The sequence below is a fragment of the Oncorhynchus gorbuscha genome, linkage group LG09 (assembly GCF_021184085.1).
Source record: "Oncorhynchus gorbuscha isolate QuinsamMale2020 ecotype Even-year linkage group LG09, OgorEven_v1.0, whole genome shotgun sequence".
NCBI classification, from domain to species: domain Eukaryota; kingdom Metazoa; phylum Chordata; class Actinopteri; order Salmoniformes; family Salmonidae; genus Oncorhynchus; species Oncorhynchus gorbuscha.
In genome coordinates, this window is record NC_060181.1 from 76,733,520 (window position 1) to 76,756,554 (window position 23,035).

The 23,035-nt window shown below is 46.8% G+C and overlaps 1 protein-coding gene across 1 annotated transcript in view; it reads right to left on the bottom strand.

The window, feature by feature from the left end:
• cryl1 (crystallin, lambda 1) overlaps nucleotides 1-23,035 on the bottom strand; it is a 38,168-nt gene that overhangs the window by 6,427 nt on the left and 8,706 nt on the right. The window contains exons 4-6 of the mRNA XM_046363534.1: nucleotides 19,533-19,694; nucleotides 18,409-18,603; nucleotides 14,202-14,310 (exon numbers count right to left, since the gene is read on the bottom strand). Coding sequence (XP_046219490.1) covers nucleotides 14,202-14,310; nucleotides 18,409-18,603; nucleotides 19,533-19,694 — 466 coding nt within the window. The remainder of the gene's footprint in view (nucleotides 1-14,201; nucleotides 14,311-18,408; nucleotides 18,604-19,532; nucleotides 19,695-23,035) is intronic.

The following is a 23,035-nucleotide window of genomic DNA, read 5'->3' on the forward strand; positions in this document are numbered from 1 at the left end:
GGTTTTAGATGACTGGTGTGTGGCAGTTCCTTCATTTGTGTTGATCAAAAGACAGCTTAGTTCTGTCAACACGCTCTCTCTCGCTCTTCTGTCAACGCGCTCTCTCTCTTCTGTCAACGCATTCTCTCTCTTCTGTCAACGCATTCTCTCTTCTGTAAACGCATTCTCTCTCTTCTGTCAGCGCATTCTCTCTCTTCTGTCAGCGCATTCTCTCTCTTCTGTCAGCGCATTCTCTCCCTTCTGTCAGCGCATTCTCTCCCTTCTGTCAGCGCATTCTCTCCCTTCTGTCAGCGCATTCTCTCCCTTCTGTCAGCGCATTCTCTCCCTTCTGTCAGCGCATTCTCTCCCTTCTGTCAGCGCATTCTCTCCCTTCTGTCAGCGCATTCTCTCCCTTCTGTCAGCGCATTCTCTCCCTTCTGTCAGCGCATTCTCTCCCTTCTGTCAGCGCATTCTCTCCCTTCTGTCAGCGCACTCTCTCCCTTCTGTCAGCGCTCTCGCTCTTCTGTCAACCCGCTCTCGCTCTTCTGTCAACACGCTCTCTTTTTGTCAACGAGTTCTCTCTCTTGTCAACGCGCTCTCTCTCTTCTGTCAACGCGTTCTCTCTCTCTCTTCTGTCAACGCGTTCTCGCTCTCTCTCTCTCTCTTCTGTCAACGCGTTCTCTCTCTTCTCTCTTCTCTTCTGTCAACGCGTTCTCTCTCTCTCTCTTCTGTCAACGCGTTCTCTCTCTCTCTCTTCTGTCAACGCGTTCTCTCTCTCTCTCTCTTCTGTCAACGTTCTCTCTCTCTCTCTTCTGTCAACGCGTTCTCTCTCTCTCTCTTCTGTCGTCTCTCTCTCTCTCTCTGTCGTTCTCTCTCTCTCTCTCTCTCTCTCTGTCTCGTTCTCTCTCTCTCTCTCTCTCTTCTGTCAACGCGTTCTGTCTCTCTCTCTCTCTCTTCTGTCAACGCGTTCTCTCTCTCTCTCTCTCTTCTGTCAACTCTTCTCTCTCTCTCTCTCTCTGTCAACGCGTTCTCTCTCTCTCTCTCTCTTCTGTCAACGCGTTCTCTCTCTCTCTCTTCTGTCAACGCGTTCTCTCTCTCTCTCTCTCTTCTGTCAACGCGTTCTCTCTCTCTCTCTCCTGTCAACGCGTTCTCTCTCTCTCTCTTCTGTCAACGCGTCTCTCTCTCTCTCTCTTCTGTCAACGCGTTCTCTCTCTCTCTTCTGTCAACGCGTTCTCTCTCTCTCTCTCTTCTGTCAACGCGTTCTCTCTCTCTCTCTCTCTCTTCTGTCAACGTTCTCTCTCTCTCTCTCTTCTGTCAACGTGTTCTCTCTCTCTCTCTCTTCTGTCAACGCGTTCTTTCTCTCTCTCTCTCTCTCTCTCTCTCTCTCTCTCTCTTCTGTCAACGCGTTCTCTCTCTCTCTCTTCTGTCAACGCGTTCTCTCTCTCTCTCTCTTCTGTCAACGCGTTCTCTCTCTCTCTCTCTTCTGTCAACGCGTTCTCTCTCTCTCTCTCTCTTCTCTCTCTCTCTCTCTCTCTTCTGTCAACGCGTTCTCTCTCTCTCTCTTCTGTCAACGCGTTCTCTCTCTCTCTCTCTCTCTCTTCTGTCAACGCGTTCTCTCTCTCTCTCTCTCTCTTCTGTCAACGCGTTCTCTCTCTCTCTCTTCTGTCAACGCGTTCTCTCTCTCTCTCTCTCTTCTGTCAACGCGTCTCTCTCTCTCTCTCTTCTGTCAACGTGTTCTCTCTCTCTCTCTCTTCTGTCAACTCTCTCTCTTCTGTCAACGCGTTCTCTCTCTCTCTCTCTTCTGTCAACGCGTTCTCTCTCTCTCTCTTCTGTCAACGCGTTCTCTCTCTCTCTCTCTTCTGTCAACGCGTTCTCTCTCTCTCTCTCTTCTGTCAACGCGTTCTCTCTCTCTCTCTCTTCTGTCAACGCTTTCTCTCTCTCTCTCTCTTCTGTCAACGCGTTCTCTCTCTCTCTCTCTCTCTCTCTCTTCTGTCAACGCGTTCTCTCTCTCTCTCTCTCTTCTGTCAACGCGTTCTCTCTCTCTCTCTGTCAACGCGTCTCTCTCTCTCTTCTGTCTCTCTCTCTCTCTCTCTCTTCTGTCAACGTGTTCTCTTCTCTCTCTCTTCTGTCAACGCGTTCTCTCTCTCTCTCTCTCTCTTCTGTCAACGCGTTCTCTCTCTCTCTCTCTCTCTCTCTCTCTCCTGTCAACGTGTCTCTCTCTCTCTCTCTCTCTCTCTCTCTTCTGTCAACGCGTTCTCTCTCTTCTCTCTCTCTCTCTCTCTCTCTCTCTTCTGTCAACGCGTTCTCTCTCTCTCTCTCTTCTGTCAACGCGTTCTCTCTCTCTCTCTCTTCTGTCAACGCGTTCTCTCTCTCTCTCTCTCTTCTGTCAACGCGTTCTCTCTCTCTCTCTCTTCTGTCAACGTCTCTCTCTCTCTCTTCTGTTCTCTCTCTCTCTCTCTCTTCTGTCAACGTTCTCTCTCTCTCTCTTCTCTCTCTCTCTCTCCTGTCAACGCGTTCTCTCTCTCTCTCTCTCTCTCCTGTCAACGCGTTCTCTCTCTCTCTCTCTCTTCTGTCAACGCGTTCTCTCTCTCTCTCTCTCTCTTCTGTCAACGCGTTCTCTCTCTCTCTCTCTCTCTCTCTCTTCTGTCAACGCGTTCTCTCTCTCTCTTCTGTCAACGCGTTCTCTCTCTCTCTCTCTCTTCTGTCAACGCGTTCTCTCTCTCTCTCTCTTCTGTCAACGCGTTCTCTCTCTCTCTCTCTTCTGTCAACGCGTTCTCTCTCTCTCTCTCTTCTGTCAACGTTCTCTCTCTTCTGTTCTCTCTCTCTCTTCTGTCAACGCGTTCTCTCTCTCTCTCTCTTCTGTCAACGCGTTCTCTCTCTCTCTCTCTTCTGTCAACGCGTTCTCTCTCTCTCTCTTCTGTCAACGCGTTCTCTCTCTCTCTCTCTCTTCTGTCAACGCGTTCTCTCTCTCTCTCTTCTGTCAACGCGTTCTCTCTCTCTTCTGTCAACGCGTTCTCTCTCTCTCTCTCTTCTGTCAACGCGTTCTCTCTCTCTTCTGTCAACGCGTTCTCTCTCTCTCTCTCTCTTCTGTCAACGCGTTCTCTCTCTCTCTCTCTCTCTTCTGTCAACACGTTCTCTTCTCTCTCTCTCTTCTGTCTCTCTCTCTCTCTCTCTCTTCTGTCAACGCGTTCTCTCTCTCTCTCTCTCTCTTCTGTCAACGCGTCTCTCTCTCTCTCTTCTGTCAACGCGTTCTCTCTCTCTCTCTCTTCTGTCAACGCGTTCTCTCTCTCTCTCTCTTCTGTCAACGCGTTTCTCTCTCTCTCTCTCTTCTGTCAACGCGTTCTCTCTCTCTCTCTCTTCTGTCAACGCGTTCTCTCTCTCTCTCTCTTCTGTCAACGTTCTCTCTCTCTCTCTTCTGTCGTTCTCTCTCTCTCTCTCTTCTGTCAACGCGTTCTCTCTCTCTCTCTCTCTCTCTCTCTCTTCTGTCAACGCGTCTCTCTCTCTCTCTGTCAACGTTCTCTTCTCTCTCTCTTCTGTCAACGCGTTCTCTCTCTTCTCGCGTTCTCTCTCTCTCTCTCTCTCTCTTCTGTCAACTCGTTCTCTCTCTCTCTCTCTTCTGTCAACGCGTTCTCTTCTCTCTCTCTTCTGTCAACGCGTTCTCTCTCTCTCTCTCTCTTCTGTCAACGCGTTTCTCTCTCTCTCTCTCTCTCTTCTGTCAACGCGTTCTCTCTCTCTCTCTCTTCTGTCAACGCGTTCTCTCTCTCTCTCTTCTGTCGTTCTCTCTCTCTCTCTCTCTCTCTCTCTCTCTCTCTCTCTCTCTCTCTCTCTCTCTCTCTCTGTCAACGCGTTCTCTCTCTCTCTCTCTCTTCTGTCAACGCGTTCTCTCTCTCTCTCTCTTCTGTCAACGCGTCTCTCTCTCTCTCTCTCTTCTGTCAACGCGTTCTCTCTCTCTCTCTCCTGTCAACGCGTTCTCTCTCTCTCTCTCTCTTCTGTCAACGCGTTCTCTCTCTCTCTCTTCTGTCAACGCGTTCTCTCTCTCTCTCTCTCTCTCTCTCTCTCTCTCTCTCTCTCTCTCTCTCTCTCTCTCTTCTGTCAACGCGTTCTCTCTCTCTCTTCTGTCAACGCGTTCTCTCTCTCTCTCTCTCTCTCTGTCTCTCTCTCTCTCTTCTGTCAACGCGTTCTCTCTCTCTCTCTCTTCTGTCAACGCGTCTCTCTCTCTCTCTCTCTTCTGTCAACGCGTTCTCTCTCTCTCTCTCTCTCTCTCTCTCTCTCTCTCTGTCAACTCTCTCTCTCTCTCTCTCTCTCTTCTGTCAACGCGTTCTCTCTCTCTCTCTCTTCTGTCAACGCGTTCTCTCTCTCTCTCTCTTCTGTCAACGCGTTCTCTCTCTCTCTCTCTCTTCTGTCAACGTTCTCTCTCTCTCTCTCTCTCTCTTCTGTCAACGCGTTCTTCTCTCTCTCTCTTCTGTCAACGCGTTCTCTCTCTCTCTCTCTCTTCTGTCAACGCGTTCTCTCTCTCTCTCTTCTGTCAACGCGTTCTCTCTCTCTCTTCTGTCAACGCGTTCTTCTCTCTCTCTCTCTCTCTCTTCTCTCTTCTTCTGTCAACGCGTTCTCTCTCTCTCTCTCTTCTGTCAACGCGTTCTCTCTCTCTCTCTCTTCTGTCAACGCGTTCTCTCTCTCTCTCTCTGTCAACGCGTTCTCTCTCTCTCTCTCTCTTCTGTCAACGCGTTCTCTCTCTCTTCTGTCTCTCTTCTCTCTCTCTCTCTTCTGTCAACGTTCTCTCTCTCTCTCTCTTCTGTCAACGCGTTCTCTCTCTCTCTCTCTTCTGTCAACGCGTCTCTCTCTCTCTCTTCTGTCAACGTTCTCTCTCTCTCTCTCTCTCTCTGTCAACGCGTTCTCTCTCTCTCTCTCTCTTCTGTCAACGTTCTTCTCTCTCTCTCTCTCTCTTCTGTCTCGTTCTCTCTCTCTCTGTCTTCTGTCAACGCGTTCTCTCTCTCTCTCTCTCTTCTGTCAACGTTCTCTCTCTCTCTCTCTCTCTCGTTCTCTCTCTCTTCTGTCAACGCTCTTCTGTCTCTCTCTCTCTTCTGTCAACGTTCGTCTCTCTCTCTCTCTCTCTTCTGTCAACGCGTTCTCTCTCTCTCTTCTGTCAACGCGTTCTCTCTCTCTCTCTCTTCTGTCAACGCGTTCTCTCTCTCTCTCTCTTCTGTCAACGCGTTCTCTCTCTCTCTCTCTTCTGTCAACGCGTTCTCTCTCTCTCTCTCTCTTCTGTCAACGCGTTCTCTCTCTCTCTCTCTCTCTTCTGTCAACGTTCTCTCTCTCTCTCTCTCTCTCTCTCTCTTCTGTCTCTCTCTCTCTCTCTCTTCTGTCAACGCGTTCTCTCTCTCTCTCTCTTCTGTCAACGCGTTCTCTCTCTCTCTCTCTCTCTCTGTCAACTTCTCGTTCTCTCTCTCTCTCTCTCTTCTGTCTCGTTCTCTCTCTCTCTCTCTTCTGTCAACGCGTTCTCTCTCTCTCTCTCTTCTGTCAACGCGTTCTCTCTCTCTCTCTCTTCTGTCAACGCGTTCTCTCGTTCTCTCTCTCTCTCTTCTGTCAACGCGTTCTCTCTCTCTCTCTCTTCTGTCAACGCTCTCTCTCTCTCTCTCTCTCTTCTGTCAACGCTTCTCTCTCTCTCTCTTCTGTCAACGTTCTCTCTCTCTCTCTCTCTTCTGTCAACGTTCTCTCTCTCTCTCTCTTCTGTCAACGCGTTCTCTCTCTCTCTCTCTTCTGTCAACGCGTTCTCTCTCTCTCTCTCTTCTGTCAACGCGTTCTCTCTCTCTCTCTCTCTCTCTCTCTCTTCTGTCAACGCGTTCTCTCTCTCTCTCTCTCTCTCTGTCAACGCGTTCTCTCTCTCTCTCTCTTCTGTCAACGCGTTCTCTCTCTCTCTCTCTTCTGTCAACGCGTTCTTCTCTCTCTCTCTCTCTCTCTCTTCTGTCAACGCGTTCTCTCTCTCTCTCTCTTCTGTCAACGCGTTCTCTCTCTCTCTCTCTTCTGTCAACGCGTTCTCTCTCTCTCTCTCTTCTGTCAACGCGTTCTCTCTCTCTCTCTCTTCTGTCAACGCGCGTTCTCTCTCTCTCTCTCTCTTCTGTCAACGCGTTCTCTCTCTCTCTCTCTCTCTCTCTCTCTTCAACTCTCTCGTCTCTCTCTCTCTCTTCTGTCGTTCTTCTCTCTCTCTCTCTCTTCTGTCAACGCGTTCTCTCTCTCTCTCTCTTCTGTCAACGCGTTCTCTCTCTCTCTCTCTTCTGTCAACGTTTCTCTCTCTCTCTCTCTTCTGTCTCTCTCTCTCTCTCTTCTGTCAACGCGTTCTCGTTCTCTCTCTCTCTTCTGTCAACGCGTTCTCTCTCTCTCTTCTGTCAACGCGTTCTCTCTCTCTCTCTTCTGTCAACGCGTTCTCTCTCTCTCTCTCTTCTGTCAACGCGTTCTCTCTCTCTCTCTCTTCTGTCAACGCGTTCTCTCTCTCTCTCTCTTCTGTCAACGTTCTCTCTCTCTCTCTTCTGTCAACGCGTTCTCTCTCTCTCTCTCTTCTGTGTTCTCTCTCTCTCTCTCTCTCTCTCTTCTGTCAACGTTCTCTCTCTCTCTCTCTTCTGTCAACGCGTTCTCTCTCTCTCTCTCTCTTCTGTCAACGCGTTCTCTCTCTCTCTCTCTCTTCTGTCAACGCGTTTCTCTCTCTCTCTCTCTCTCTCTCTCTCTTCTGTCAACGCGTTCTCTCTCTCTCTCTCTCTCTCTCTCTCTCTCTCTCTCTCTCTCTCTTCTGTCAACGCGCGTTCTCTCTCTCTCTCTCTCTCTCTCTCTGTCAACGCGTTTCTCTCTCTCTCTCTCTTCTGTCGTTCTCTCTCTCTCTCTTCTGTCAACGCGTTCTCTCTCTCTCTCTCTCTTCTGTCAACGTTCGTCTCTCTCTCTCTCTTCTGTCAACTCGTTCTCTCTCTCTCTCTCTCTCTTCTGTCAACGCTTCTCTCTCTCTTCTGTCAACGCGTTCTCTCTCTCTCTCTCTCTCTCTGTCAACGCGTTTCTCTCTCTCTCTCTCTCTTCTGTCAACGCGTTCTCTCTCTCTCTCTTCTGTCAACGCTCTCTCTCTCTTCTGTCAACGCGTTCTTTCTCCTCTCTCTCTCTGTCAACGCGTTCTCTCTCTCTCTTCTGTCAACGCGTTCTCTCTCTCTCTCTTCTCTCTCTCTCTCTCTCTCTGTCAACTCTCTCTCTCTCTCTTCTGTCAACGCGTTCTCTCTCTCTCTCTCTTCTGTCAACGCGTTCTCTCTCTCTCTCTCTCTGTCTCTCTCTCTCTCTCTCTCTCTCTTCTGTCAACTCTCTTCTGCGTTCTCTCTCTCTCTCTTCTGTCAACGCGTTCTCTCTCTCTCTCTTCTGTCGTTCTCTCTTCTCTCTCTTCTGTCAACTCTCTCTCTCTCTCTTCTGTCAACGCGTTCTCTCTCTCTCTCTCTTCTGTCAACGCGTCTCTCTTCTGTCAACGCGTTCTCTCTCTCTTCTGTCAACGCGTTCTCTCTCTCTCTCTTCTGTCAACGCGTTCGTTCTCTCTCTCTCTTCTGTCAACGCGTCTCTCTCTCTCTCTCTCTTCTGTCAACGCGTTCTCTCTCTCTCTTCTGTCGTTCTCTCTCTCTCTCTCTTCTGTCAACGCGTTCTCTCTCTCTCTCTTCTGTCAACGTTTCTCTCTCTCTTCTGTCAACGCGTTCTCTCTCTCTCTCTCTTCTGTCAACGCGTTCTCTCTCTCTCTCTCTTCTGTCAACGCGTTCTCTCTCTCTCTTCTGTCAACGCGTTCTCTCTCTCTCTCTCTTCTGTCAACGCGTTCTCTCTCTCTCTCTCTTCTGTCAACGCGTTCTCTCTCTCTCTCTCTCTCTCTTCTCTCTCTCTCTCTCTCTCTCTTCTCTCAACGCGTTCTCTCTCTCTCTCTCTCTCTCTCTGTCAACGTTCTCTCTCTCTCTCTTCTGTCAACGCGTTCTCTCTCTCTCTTCTGTCAACGCGTTCTTCTCTCTCTCTCTCTTCTCTCTCTCTCTTCTGTCAACGCGTTCTCTCTCTCTCTCTTCTCTGTCAACGCGTTCTCGTTCTCTCTCTCTCTCTCTCTTCTGTCAACGCGTTCTCTCTCTCTCTCTCTTCTGTCAACGCGTTCTCTCTCTCTCTCTCTGTCTCTCTCTCTCTTCTGTCTCTCTCTCTCTCTCTCTCTCTCTCTCTCTCTGTCAACGCTCTCTCTCTCTCTCTCTTCTGTCAACGCGTGTTCTCTCTCTCTCTCTCTCTCTCTCTTCTGTCTCTCTCTCTCTCTTCTGTCAACGCGTTCTCTCTCTCTCTTCTGTCAACGCGTTCTTCTCTCTCTCTTCTGTCTCTCTCTCTCTCGTTCTCTCTCTCTCTTCTGTCAACGCGTTCTCTCTCTCTCTCTCTTCTGTCAACGCGTTCTCTCTCTCTCTCTCTCTTCTGTCAACGCGTTCTCTCTCTCTCTCTCTCTCTTCTGTCAACGCGTTCTCTCTCTCTCTCTTCTGTCAACGCGTTCTCTCTCTCTCTCTCTTCTGTCAACGCGTTCTCTCTCTCTCTTCTGTCAACGCGTTCTCTCTCTCTCTCTTCTGTCAACGCGTTCTCTCTCTCTCTCTTCTGTCAACGCGTTCTCTCTCTCTCTCTCTCTTCTGTCAACGCGTTCTCTCTCTCTCTCTCTCTTCTGTCAACGCGTTCTCTCTCTCTCTCTCTTCTGTCAACGCGTTCTCTCTCTCTCTCTTCTCTCTCTCTCTCTCTTCTGTCAACGCGTTCTCTCTCTCTCTCTCTTCTGTCAACGCGTTCTCTCTCTCTCTCTTCTGTCAACGCGTTTCTCTCTCTCTCTCTCTTCTGTCAACGTGTTCTCTCTCTCTCTCTCTTCTGTCAACGTTCTCTCTCTCTCTCTCTCTCTCTCTTCTGTCAACGCGTTCTCTCTCTCTCTCTCTCTCTTCTGTCAACGCGTTCTCTCTCTCTCTCTCTCTTCTGTCAACGCGTTCTCTCTCTCTTCTGTCAACGCGTTCTCTCTCTCTCTTCTGTCAACGCGTTCTCTCTCTCTCTTCTGTCAACGCGTTCTCTCTCTCTCTTCTGTCAACGCGTTCTCTCTCTCTCTTCTGTCAACGCGTTCTCTCTCTCTCTCTTTTCTGTCAACGCGTTCTCTCTCTCTCTTCTGTCAACGTCTCTCTCTCTCTCTTCTGTCTTCTCTCTCTCTCTTCTGTCAACGTTCTCTCTCTCTCTTCTCTCTCTCTCTTCTGTCAACGCGTTCTCTCTCTCTCTTCTGTCAACGCGTTCTCTCTTCTGTCAACGCGTTCTCTCTCTCTCTTCTGTCAACGCGTTCTCTCTCTCTCTTCTGTCAACGCGTTCTCTCTCTCTCTCTCTCTTCTGTCAACGCGTTCTCTCTCTCTCTCTCTCCTGTCAACGCGTTCTCTCTCTCTCTCGTTCTCTCTCTCTCTCTTCTGTCAACGCGTCTCTCTCTCTCTCTTCTCAACGCGTTTCTCTCTCTCTTCTGTCAACGCGTTCTCTCTCTCTCTCTTCTGTCAACGCGTTCTCTCTCTCTCTCTTCTGTCAACGCGTTCTCTCTCTCTCTCTTCTGTCAACGCGTTCTCTCTCTCTCTCTTCTGTCAACGCGTTCTCTCTCTCTCTCTCTCTCTTCTGTCAACGCGTTCTCTCTCTCTCTCTTCTGTCAACGCGTTCTCTCTCTCTCTCTCTTCTGTCAACGCTTTTCTGTCTCGCTCTCTCTTCTGTCAACGCGTTCTCTCTCTCTCTCTTCTGTCAACGCGTTCTCACTCTTCTGTCAAACGCATTCTCACTCTTCTGTCAACGCGTTCTCTCTCTCTCTTCTGTCAACGCGTGCTCTCTCTCCTGTCAAACGCGTGCTCTCTCTCCTGTCAAACGCGTGCTCTCTCTCCTGTCAAACGCGTGCTCTCTCTCCTGTCAAACGCGTGCTCTCTCTCCTGTCAAACGCGTGCTCTCTCTCCTGTCAAACGCGTGCTCTCTCTCCTGTCAAACGCGTGCTCTCTCTCCTGTCAAACGCGTGCTCTCTCTCCTGTCAAACGCGTGCTCTCTCTCCTGTCAAACGCGTGCTCTCTGTTCTGTCAAAGTGTTCTCTCTCTCTGATCACGGTGGTGCTGCTAGAGCAGGGCCAACTTCTAGTGTTCACAATGCCCTTTCATATTCTCCATCTACTTGATGTTTCAGACTCTCAGAGAATCACTCGTGGGCGCACGCACACACACACACGCAACCACCCACTCTCTCTCTAAAACACACACCCACGTCATCCACCAATATATTTTTATTTATTCATTTTTATTTCACCTTTATTTAACCAGGTAGCCTAGTTGAGAACAAGTTCTCATTTACAACTGCGACCTGGCCAAGATAAATCAAAGTGCGACACAAACAACACAGTTACACATGGAATAAACAAACATACAGTCAATAACACAATAGAAAAAGTCTATATGCAGTGTGTGCAAATGAGGTAAGATAAGGGAGGTATAAGGCAAATAATTACAATATAGCAGTTAAACATGAGTGATAGATGTGCAGAAGATGAATGTACAAGTAGAGATACTGCAATGGAGAAAAACATTTTTTTTTAAAGAACAGTATGGGGATGAGGTAGTTGTTTGGGCTATTTACAGATGGGGTATGTACAGGTGCAATGATCTGTGAGCTGCTCTGACAGCTGGTGCTTAAAGCTAGTGAGGGAGATATGAGTCTCCAGCTTTAGTGATTTTTGCAATTCGTTCCAGTCATTGGCAGCAGAGAACTGGAAGGAAAGGCAGCCAAAGAAGGAATTGGCTTTGGGGGTGACCAGTGAAAAATACATACTGGAGCGTGTGATACGGGTGGGTGCTGCTATGGTGACCAGTGAGCTGAGATTAGGCTGGGCTTTACCTTGAAAAGACTTAGATGACCTGGAGCCAGTAGGGTTTGGATGAGTATGAAGCGAGGGCCAGACAACGAGAGCATACAGGTCGCAGTGGTGGGTAGTATATGGGGCTTTGGCGACAAAATTGATGGCACTGTGATAGACTGCATCCAATTTGTTGAGTAGAGTGTTGGAGGCTAGTTTGTAAATGACATCGTCAAAGTCAAGGATCGGCAGGATAGTCAGTTTTACGAGGGTGTGTTTGGCATCATGAGTGATGGATGCTTTGTTGCGAAATAGGAAGCCGATTCTAGATTGTAGATTGGAGATGCTTAATGTGAGACTGGAACGAGAGTTTACAGTCTCACCAGACAACTAGGTATTTGTAGTTGTCCACATATTCTAAGTCAGAACCGTCCAGAGTAACGATGCTGGACGGGCAGGCAGGTGCGGGCAGCGATCGGTTGAAGAGCATGCATTTACTTTTACTTTCATTTAAGAGCAGTTGGAAGCCACGGAAGGAGAGTTGTATGGCATTGAAGCTTGTCTGGAGGTTAGTTAACACAGTGTCCAAAGAAGGGCCAGAAGTATACAGAATGGTGTCATCTGCGTAGAGGTGGATCAGAGAATCGCCAGCTGCAAGAGCGACATCATTGATGTATACAGAGAAAAGAGTCGGCCCGAGAATTGAACCCTGTGGCACCCCCATAGAGACTGCCAGAGGTCCTGACAACAGGCCCTCCGATTTGACACACTGAGCTCTGTCTGAGAAGTAGTTGGTGAACCAGGCAAGGCAGTCATTTGAGAAACCAAGGCTGTTGAGTCTGCCATTAAGAATGTGGTGATTGACAGAGTCGAAAGCCTTTGGCCAGGTCGATGAATACAGCTGCACAATATTGTCTATCGATGGCGGTTATGATATAGTTTAGGACCTTGAGCGTGGCTGAGGTGCACCCATGACCAGCTCGGAAACCAGATTGCATAGCGTCGATTTATCGATGGTGACAGTGTTTCCTAGCCTCAGTGCAGTGGGCAGCTGGGAGGAGGTGCTCTTATTCTCCATGGACTTTACAGTGTCCCAGAACTTTTTGGAGTTTGTGCTACAGGATGCACATTTCTGTTTGAAAAGTTAGCCTTTGCTTTCCTAACTGCCTGTGTACATTGGTTCCTAACTTCCCTGAAAAGTTGCATATCGCAGGGGCTATTCGATGCTTATGCAGTACACCACAGGATGTTTTTGTGCTGGTCCAGGGCAGTCAGGTCTGGAGTGACCTTATTTAAGATGGTGAGGAAAGCACTTTTAAAGAATAACCAGGCATCCTCTATTGACGGAGTGAGGTCAATATCCTTCCAGGATACCCAGGCCAGGTCGATTATAAAGGCCTGCTTGCTGAAGTGTTTTAGGGAGCGTTTGACAGTGATGAGGGGTGGTCGTTTGTCCGCAGACCCATTACGGATGGGTCGCTGAGATCCTGGTTGAAGACAGCAGAGGTGTATTTGGAGGGCAGGTTGGTTAGGATAATATCTATGAGGGTGCCCGTGTTTACGGATTTGGGGTTGTAACTGGTAGGTTCATTGATAACTTGTGTGAGATTGAGGGCATCAAGCTTAGATTGTAGCATGGCTGGGGTGTTAAGCATGTCCCAGTTTCGGTCACCTAACAGCATGAGCTCTGAAGATAGATGGGGGACAATCAATTCACATATGGTGTCCAAGGCACAGCTGGGGGCAGAAGGTGGTCTATAGCAAGCGGCAACAGTGAGATACTTGTTTCTGGAAAGGTAAAAAAAGTAGAAGCTCAAATTGTTTGGGCACAGACCTGGATAGTAAGACAGAACTCTGCAGGCTATCTCTATAGTAGATTGCAACTCCGCCCCCTTTGGCAGTTCTATCTTGTCGGAAAATGTTAGTAAGGGATGGAAATGTAAGGTTTTTTGTTGGCCTTCCTAGGCCAGGATTCAGACACGGCTCGGATATCTGGGTTGGCAGAGTGTGCTAAAGCAGTGAATAAAACAAACTTAGGGAGGAGGTTCCTAGTGTTAACGTGCATGAAACCAAGGCTTGGATTAACCACTACATCACCAGAGGAACAGTAGGATAAGGGTACGGCCAACGGCTATAAGAATTGGTCGTCTAGTACATTTGGAACAGAGAGTAAAAGGAGCAGGTTTCTGGGCACGATAGAATTGATTCAAGGCATAATGTACAGACAAAAGGTACGGTAGGATGTGAATACAGTGGAGGTACACCTAGGCATTGAGTGGCAATGAGAGCGGTATTGTCTCTAGAGACACCATGTAAACCAGGTGAGGTCACCGCATGTGTGGGAGGTGGAACAAATGGCTTAGCTAAGGCATATTGAGCAGGGCTGGAGGCTCAACAGTGAAATAAAACAATAATCACTAACCATAACAGCAATGGGCAGGGCATATTGACATTAGGGAGAGGCATGTGTAGCCAAGTGATCATAGGGTCTAGTGAGTAGCTAGGCGAGCTGGAGGCACGGTTACGTCGGCAGACCAGTTGTGATGGATCAGAAGGGCTCTGTGTAGTAAAAGGGTCCAGGCCAATTGGCAAAATAGGTATAGTAGACCAAGAAATTGGCTGATGGACCTCTTCAGCTAGCCGGGAAATGGGCATAGCATAGGCTAGCTCCAGGCTAATTGGTGCTTGCTTCGGGACAGAAACGTTAGCCAGGAGTAAACACTCAGATAGCAGCTGGCTAGCTGCGATGATCCAGGTGAAAAGGTTCAGAGCTTGCGGTAGGAATCTGGAGATATGGAGAAGAAGAAGTCCGATATGCTCTGGGTTGAATCGCACTGTGCAGACTGGCAGTAGTTGCCCGGGATAAAGGTTAGCTGATGACCGCTAGCAGTGGCTAGCTAGTAGTTAGTTAGCTGGCTAGCTTCTGTTGAGGGTTCCGGTTCTAAAGTAAAGAAAATAGCAGATCCATACCACATTGGGTGAGGCGGGTTGCAGGAGAGTATGTTGAAGTTGAGAAAATTTTTTTTTTTTAATCTATGCAAAGAAAAAAGATATACAAGGGACAAGACGAAGACAAAGATGCCTGACTGCTACGCCATCTTGGATTGGTGGTGAAATTATATGGTATAAGGGTACTGAGACATGTGATGGTAGCCACAGTTCCCCCTCCTTTTATCAGCTTTCAGGGTCTGGCAGAGCAACCTCAATCCTAATATCATGGTCTGGTCATAAACTCTGCCCTTCACACAACCATCTGACCATCGTACATTGTTAATTTGTCACAATCACACAGGACAAAGAGGACAGTATATAAATATTTATTCTTTGGGGCGTTCTCTCTTTGTGTAAGTCAAAAGGAGGAACTGACCTTCAGGTGCGTTGAGGTGCATGGTTTCCATGGGACCAATAAAAGCATAACGCATTCCCAGCCCCTCTGACATCACCAGGTCAATGTCCTTGACTGAAATGACACCGTCCTGAAACGAGAGGAAGCAATGAACTCAGATTCAACAAAAGACTCAAGACCCCCCTTCCCCCACTGAAGTGCTCTACCTGCCCACCAACGACTTGTCAGTCTGTCATGAGCGCTGAGGGAGCAGTAGACTAGAATACCCTTCTTATTTCATCTCACCAGAGTAGAGCAGCATTAAGGCTACTCCCACCAGATTGGGTTTCCCCAATCAGACCATTCGGTGTCCCAGGATAATGGGAGGGTACAGAGGAGGCTGTGAGGGCAGTGCCAGGCCTGGGACAGGGCCTGCTGTTCTCCATTCAGATTACTGCTCAACAGATACCTGTTGGCTAACCAGGGCGAAATCAAAGCTTGCACACAGATCTAGAGAGTAGAGGGAAACGGGGACAGGGTTGTCTTTGTTCGCTTCCTGCGGGCCAACAACGGGCCCGTTATCTTGGCATCGCGAGACGGCGTCCAGGCGGGGGGGGCTTTCCTCTGCTGTAATCACCGGGAGCTACCGGCTGTCTTCTCAGCCACTCCGCTTTCCCACGCTGGCTTGGACTCAAAGGCCATGTTCTGTGTGTCTGTCTATGTAATATTAGTGACACTTCACTTGAACTCTCCATTATTAAGCCTACATAAGACCATAACACTCAGCTTTCTGAACATTTTACAGCAATGACCAGGTAGGCCTATCTACTTACAAGATAAAATGATAACATATTAAGAATTTTTCTTTGGGGAGGGCACCTCTAGATACCAGGTAGTTACCACCTAAGTAGAATTATTCTATGTAGGCTATGTGACTAGTACATTTCTATAGATGCCATATCATTTCCTATTAGTTACCAGGTAGCCCAACCCCTTGGTGTTAACAGTACAGTATAACAAGTTTCCAACTTCCTCTGTCTGAGTGCTTATGATGAAATGAGAGGACAAACCATGCAGAATAGACCAGATTCCTAAACTGTGACATCAGAGTGAGACGCACTCAGTGAGCTTACATTGTCATGCATGAGATGTGTGTATCTAGGTAAAGGCTGAGTTGATGCTGGCTTTACTCTGCGTTGCATCATGCTTAAGAACAGCCCTTTAGCCATGGTATATTGGACATATACCACACCTCGTCAGGGCGTATTGCTTAAGTATAGCACTATTCCTCCACAAAGGTTCCATACAACTTCTTTAACTGCCAGTCATGTTCAGTCAATACTGGGATACTAAACATTACCCCATATAAATCACTAGCTAGAGGACATGATCTTCGGCCTAATGCAGAGTAGGTAATCTGGTACACCTACATTTACATTTAACATTTAAGTCATTTAGCAGACGCTCTTATCCAGAGCGACTTACAAATTGGTGCATTCACCTTATGAATGGCCAGCCTTAACCAGAAGGAAGTACAAATCACTGCCTGCGCTGTTTAGGTCCTGTGTAGCTCAGTTGGTAGAGCATGGCGCTTGTAATGCCAGGGTAGTGGGTTCGATCCCTGGGACCACCCATACGTAGAATGTATGCACACATGACTGTAAGTCGCTTTGGATAAAAGCGTCTGCTAAATGGCATATATATTATATATATATACATATATATGAATGTCATCAAGACATGCGTCTGAATTTCTACAGGGCAGTGTAAAGACGTAAATATCTACACATAGATAGGATGTATAGGGCGTGGGGAATGGATGCAAGGTGAAGACGCTCAGTTCTCTGCACTGTTTCTCTGAACTAAAAACAACACCGGCATTCTCAGTAACAGACTCCATTGGATTTCCATTGGAGCGTGACCACACCGCTTTGTTGAGTGGACTGACTGAGCTCACGAGAGCTGTGATTTTTCACTCTGAAGGCTCACTTAACCCATCTGGGTAACTCTTTAAAGAAACTTCAGTGTTACACACTAATGCACATACAAACTGAATGGAGTATGTCGGCCTGTTCTGATGGTCTGTGTGCATTCAACTGGGATGTAAACCCTGTTGTTGTATGCTTCAGGTCAAGGAAGACCATGGAAGTAGAAGAATTCTCCTCTGGGGTAGGGGTCCATTGACTCTTAACGGTCACGAAAATCAATGCTAATTGGAGTCGCCAAATGAGTGACAGTGACCTGACAAAGTGACTTCAGCACTCTTTACCATGTGATTCCGATCTTTGCAACATACATCTGCAAGGATTTGTGCTTTCACTTCCCTTAAGAATGTGGAAATGATATTATTGGGAAACCTTAGGTCTCTTTCTGCTGATATGGATGACCAGGATAGGGAAGTGACACTGTCACCTCATGAAAAATCTTACAATTCACTGTTCACATCATACAGTCCAGGGTTCACATCAATAAATACTTCACTTTACAAAGACGCTACTGTAATGGAGAAAGTTTGTTGAACCAGGTGATGGCTGAAGCCTGCAGACATTGCTGCCCTTAAAGGCTTCATCTTCAATCTGTGCAACTCTCAACTCAACCACAGCCTTACCAAAACTAGGCACCCGTCACATCCTCATACACACACACAACCACTCTGCTCTCTCATTTTCTTATCATCTGCCCAGGCCAGCCAGTGGAAAAACAGTCATGGTGTCAGTGCCTGTGTTGACAGAGTAGAGATTAAGGCAAGCAGGGTGACTGACTGACTGACTGGTCACCTTGAAACGGTCTCTAGTTCTGTCCCGTCAATGGCCAGGCTTTTCACAAGGACACATCTTCCCCTTACTGTCTCCACACCCCCCTATTAAGACAGTTTCCACAGCTTTCTCAATCTTGGCTCACTCTACCCACACAGTCCATTTGAGTGAAAATGAGAGGAGGTTGGTAGGCTATTGCATACCAAGACATAAACATAATCCATGACACCTCGTTAACTGTACTGAGTGTAAAGGTTACATACAAACAGCTGTGGTTTTTGTAAAAATGTATATTTTGGCTGATTCCTAGCCTGCTCTTGTGGCAAAAGCAGCTCCTGCTATAAGTGGTTCTCTTGTCCTGGAGAGCTACTGTTCTTTTGACATGATAGCAGTACCCGAGCCGTGAGGGCTGGATGGGTCTGGGAGACCAGTTCAGACCGGTCCGGGAGCATCTGATACAGGTGTACTGTAACTGTACTGCAGAGACAAAGCGTACTGTGTCAGGCAGCTGAATGTGGGGAGTCCATTGTAAATCTACCCCCCCCCAAAAAAAGACAGAAAAAAAACATTTTGTAATCAGGGGATTGTAAATGCTCCATTATATTTGTGTGCGGACAAAGACAGAGGGACTGTGGTTGATCTTCTATCTGAGATAATAGAGCTCTCTGATTGACGTAAGCTCTAGATTGCTGCCATTAGCCCCTTTCTCTGTCAACACTGGGATGAGTGATGGGATTTCTTACACATTATCCTCCCTGCTGCAGAATACAGTGGTGTACCATTCAAGGCATTAGCCTCAGTATCAGGGTGGTACAGTGATATGACCTGTTCAATAGTCTATAGGGGTGGGATTGTAAATAGAAAATCAAAGGGACATTGCTGGCTCTCCATACAGTAGGCCTGTTAAACCAGAGTGATTAAGTATTCCTGGACTAAAAAGCACTTTCAATAGATATTCTCCATTGAGCTTGTTTTTAGTCCAGGACTAGGCTTAATCTCAGATCTGAAAACCAGCCCTAGGAGTTCAGCTCTTTAAACAAGCACTAGGATATAAAACACATCGGGACGAATCTCGACATGAGATGTGCACATGTAACTCAAACACATCTCCCAATGAAATCAATCAATCAATTAAGTTGAGTGCCTGTGTCTCCAGGAAGGATTCATCCCTTCACATCCTCCATCCGTGTGGTGGTATATAGAGTTGGAGGTCCATTTAGCCCCATTGTTACAGTTTTAGATAGACAGCAATTGAGACCTGAAGGCAGCTGACAGACACTTTCCCCTCCACTCCTATTTAAACACGACCATCAGCAGAACTACCGGTATTAAGGATCCAAAGTTCAAAGCTGCTAGGTCTGAGGGCCAGTGTCAACATCAGCCAAATCCACCTCCACTCATGATACATAATCCCTTGGTTCTAAACTACCGAAGAGACCAATACAGTGATAAGAGAGGAGGGTATGTTGCACAGTATTCAGTCTGCCTCCCACCTTGACCAGCCTCCAGGACTCGGCGATGATGGCGTACTGCACACGGTTTAGGGCGAAGCCGTCAATCTCTTTCTTCAGCCTAACGGGAGCCTGGCCTACGGCAGTCATCAGGGCGTGGGTAGTGTCCATCACCCCCGCCAATGTCTCTGGGTGTGGCACCAGCTCCACCAGACGCACGTAGTAGGGCGGGTTCACCTGTAGGGGGCGAAACCCGTCAGCTCAAAACAACAACAGAGAGAACATCTCCATATCAATAGACCATCTCGTCATTTCCTCTATTCCAGGGATCATCAACTAGATTCAGCTGCGGGCCGAAACATAATTATTACAAATAATTTGTAGACTGCAAATTGACTGCAAGATGCCCAAACAGATTTGACTAAAATATAATCATTTCAAACCTTGCTTACATGTGTAAACAATCACGTCTCTTTATTATGCGTGGGAATACTTGGGAGCAGATTTCTTAAATTAAAATCACTTGGAGCTGATTTTCTGGGGGGGGGGCAAATAAATCCAGATGATTAAAAATGTATAAAAAATACAGTGGACATAGACTAGTACAGCTCCCTCACATCAGTGCAGATGAGGGAGAGGAGACAAGGGGAAGGAAACTAATATGTTGGACCGCATTACTCTGTAAGCCATTAAACACACAGGGGCTATCGATGAGCAGGGATTATCTCACACATTGTCCTCTGTGAAGGCCTCTCTGATAGGAGTGGCACTGAGGTAAAACCATTGGGGGATTAGGCTACACATGCACGTACGCTCACTTTCCCAGGTAAAGGTGAACTCGTCTCTCTCCGGCCATAGAAGGACGGGGTGGAATTTCTGTGGTTAGCCAGTTGTTTGGAGACTGGGGGAAGACTAGACAAGGACTGGAGTGCAATAAAATGTAGTGTTGTAACAGAATGGTTAGAACGTGAAGGTTACAAATGCCACAACTGGAATGGATGGGTCATTCTCTTGTGCAAACATAAAGTTAGGGAGAAAGAGAGCTTGTGCAAATCTTAAATGGCATCCTGTTCCCTATGCTGTGCAGGGTTTTGGCCAAAAGTAGTGCCCTGTATAGGGTGCCATATTGGACACAGCCTTGGTGTTTGTGGTAGCGTAGTACTGACCGGGTGAGATATAATGCAGCGCTTCCGGTTCTGGACCTGGGAGAAGATGTTGCTAGGCAACAGGCAGGAGGTGGAGCTACTGAGGATCACCCCCTCTCCCACATGACTCTCCACCACCTGGAAGACACTCCGCTTGGCCTCGATCTCCTCAAACACACACTCCTGTACACACATGTTTGTTAAGCAGAGAAAATGTGACAGGAAAGTTAATACATTTAACAGATTTAAGGTCATCGCAGTGGGAACAGGGACATTCAGTGCAAAATTGTGAACAAATATTAGGACATACAGAAATACAATGTAAAGACTGATGAGAACAAACATGGTGTACTTTCAAATGAAACATTTTCTGCTGGGAAAATTGCATTGTTCTATTTCACACCATTTTTATTTGGGTAAATTAAAAGGGGAAAACAAATTCTTTCCCAGCTCTGTCGTTAACTACACTATGGCACATGATATGAGATTTCATGTCTTGAACACATAGTTAAGTTATTTGTTAAGACTGAAAGCAAATATTGTTTTCCCTTGAAAACCTTCAAACATGGGGTCGTGTCTTTAAATGACATTTCCCCTTTATTTTAACAGTAAGGGGAAATGTCACAACTCCAATGATGGAAGGAATGGTGGTTTAAGAAATACCTCCCTCAGTACTCTCATGATCCCCGGTCACAAGAAGGTTGTGTATTGCTGACAAGTGTTTCAATACAAACATTATAACCATAGAAACCACACTGAAACAAACATATTTGACATGATAATATCATTGCTTCTTATAAATGAATACAGAACACTGCTTTTGCTTTATCCTGTTTAATTCATCACCAATATGCACAGACAAGCGTATTGAAGGCCATGATGCTCCCTCCCCACGATGCTCTTTCACCTAACTAAACTAACCAGGTTAGATTAACTACATAATGGCTGCAGGTAATGTTCCCTCAACTCCCCCAGGACTGCCATGCAGAAAAATATCAGCCCGCGCAGAGAAGCACGAGATTAAACTTTCTATAGTTTTCCCCCTTTGTTGACACTATCAACGTTTGTTTCCCTTTACTGTGGGAACTGTGATCGAATCAACGCAATATTATCCGCTTTCAATGCAACATACCAAAACAAAACAAACTATTCAAGACTTAGTATTCCAAACTAATATGCAAGAGATTTTGTTCTAGGCAGAACGGATCAGAGTAGGATTCTATGCATTGACACACACGACTCAGCCCATACTCCACACAAACCGGTGTGGCATTACCAATCAGAGCTGCAGTAGGCCTATATGTAAATAGACCATAGTCATAAATAGATCTGTGCCATTTACTTTGAACTGGACTGTGTTAACAGCATGAGCGGTAGTGAGTAGATGCGCTTGTTTTGAGATCAAAGTGAGAGCTGCATGACGCCATGTGAGCACATTTGTTCATAACCTTTGCTAGTTAGTGAGTTATTAGCCCAGTTATAGATCATTTGTAGTTAGCAATTGAGGAGTGCAATGCTTCCTACAAGAGCACAAAACGTGTACATTTCTACACATCTTTGAAAGATAGTTGGGTAAGAGCTTTTTATTGCTGTATTTGGAATAAGCTAAGTTGGCAATAGGCAGAGGGGAGTAATTTATCTGAGTCTCTGTAAAAATGATATGGGAATAATAATGCATTTTATTTTGGAAAGTGGTTTCTTGTATACAACAACACAACCTTTTCCTTGTCTGAAGGACAAGTTCATAAACAGGTTCATGTCAAGCCAACATTTTTTTTTTTAAGTCTCATGGAATGTAGGCCTACACTGAACACCACACATGGCTGCTACTGTAGACTGAATGATAGAACAGCTATTTCCATGTTCAAAATGTAATGGGATGTATTTTCTCCATTGTTTTTTTATGATAGGCCACTCTGGTAGGTCTACATGATGATCAAATAGTCACAGTAGCCTACTTGACCACTGTCTGAAACTAACTTAAAGCAGCTACAGCCTCAGTGTTCACAGTAAACGCATGCTGGAAGTTGCACAGAATTTATTTTCACAACATTCAAGTTTGTGCTCTGCAGACCTGAAATTTGCTCATTGCCGAAAAATATTTGAGGGGACATTGGATGCAGGGATGTGTTGTGGGTCAATAATGTAAGGTGGCAGTAAGGTGTGTCTGTCAGTCACCCTTGCAACAGTTACTATATCTAACAGTAGAATAAATATTAACTTCATGACAAAGTTGCACGTCACCAGATTAAACTTGTGACGCTCGCTCACATAAAGAGACAAAAATCAACAATTACCAACTGAGGTGGGACACATTTTGCCTAAAAGGAGAAGATATTCTGGACATAAATCATAAGTCTTATGTGGAAAAACAATTATAAAGCCTATTGATTCAGAATGAGTTTAGCATAAATGAAAAACAGTGACGCATGAGAGCATCAACTGTTCCGGACGACAGTGTGATCTCACTCTCCATAACCGATGTGAGTAAGACCTTTATACAGGTTAACATTCACAAGGCCGTGACGGATTAACAGGACGCGTACTCTTCACTGACATTTCAAGCAGACCACCATAGTCCCTGTGCCCAAGAACGAAAAGGTAACCTGTCTAAATGCATGCTTTTCCACCGATAAATCCACGATAATTGAGAATTTCTACAGCTGGCCATGCTTTCTACCTGGCTACCCCAACTCCGGGCCAACAGCTCCACACCCCCCGCAGCTACTTGCCCAAGCCTCCCCAGCTTCCCCTTCACCCAAATCCAGAAAGCAGATGTTCTGAAAGAGCTGCAAAACCTGGACCCGTACAAATCAGATGGGCTAGACAATCTGGACCCTCTCTTTCTAAAATTATCGGCCGCCATTGTTGCAACTCCTATTACCAGTCTGTTCAACCTCTCTTTCGTATCATCCGAGATCCCTAAAGATTGGAAAGCTGCTGCGGTCATCCCCCTCTTCAAAGGGGGTGACACTCTAGACCCAAACTGTTATAGTCCTATATGCATCCTGCCCTGCCTTTCTAAAGTTTTTGAAAGCCAAGTTAATAAACAGATCACTGACCATTTCCAATCCCACCGTACCTTCTCCGCTGTGCAATCCGTTTTCCGAGCTGGACACGGGCGCACCTCAGCCATGCTCAAGGTACTAAACGATATATATATATATTTTTTTACCTTTATTTTTACTAGGCAAGTCAGTTAAGAACAAATTCTTATTTTCAATGACGGCCTAGGAACAGTGGGTTAACTGCCTGTTCAGGGGCAGAACGACAGATTTGTACCTTGTCAGCTCAGGGATTCGAACTTGCAACCTGTCGGTTACTAGTCCAACGCTCTAACCACTAGGCTACCCTGCCGCCCCGATATAATAACCGCCATTGATAAAAGACAGCACTGTGCAGTCGTCATCATCGACCTGGCCAAAGGCTTTTGACTCTGTCAATCACCGTATTCTTATCAGCAGACTCAACAGCCTTGGTTTCTCAAATGATTGCCTCGCCTGGTTCACCAACTACTTCTCAGA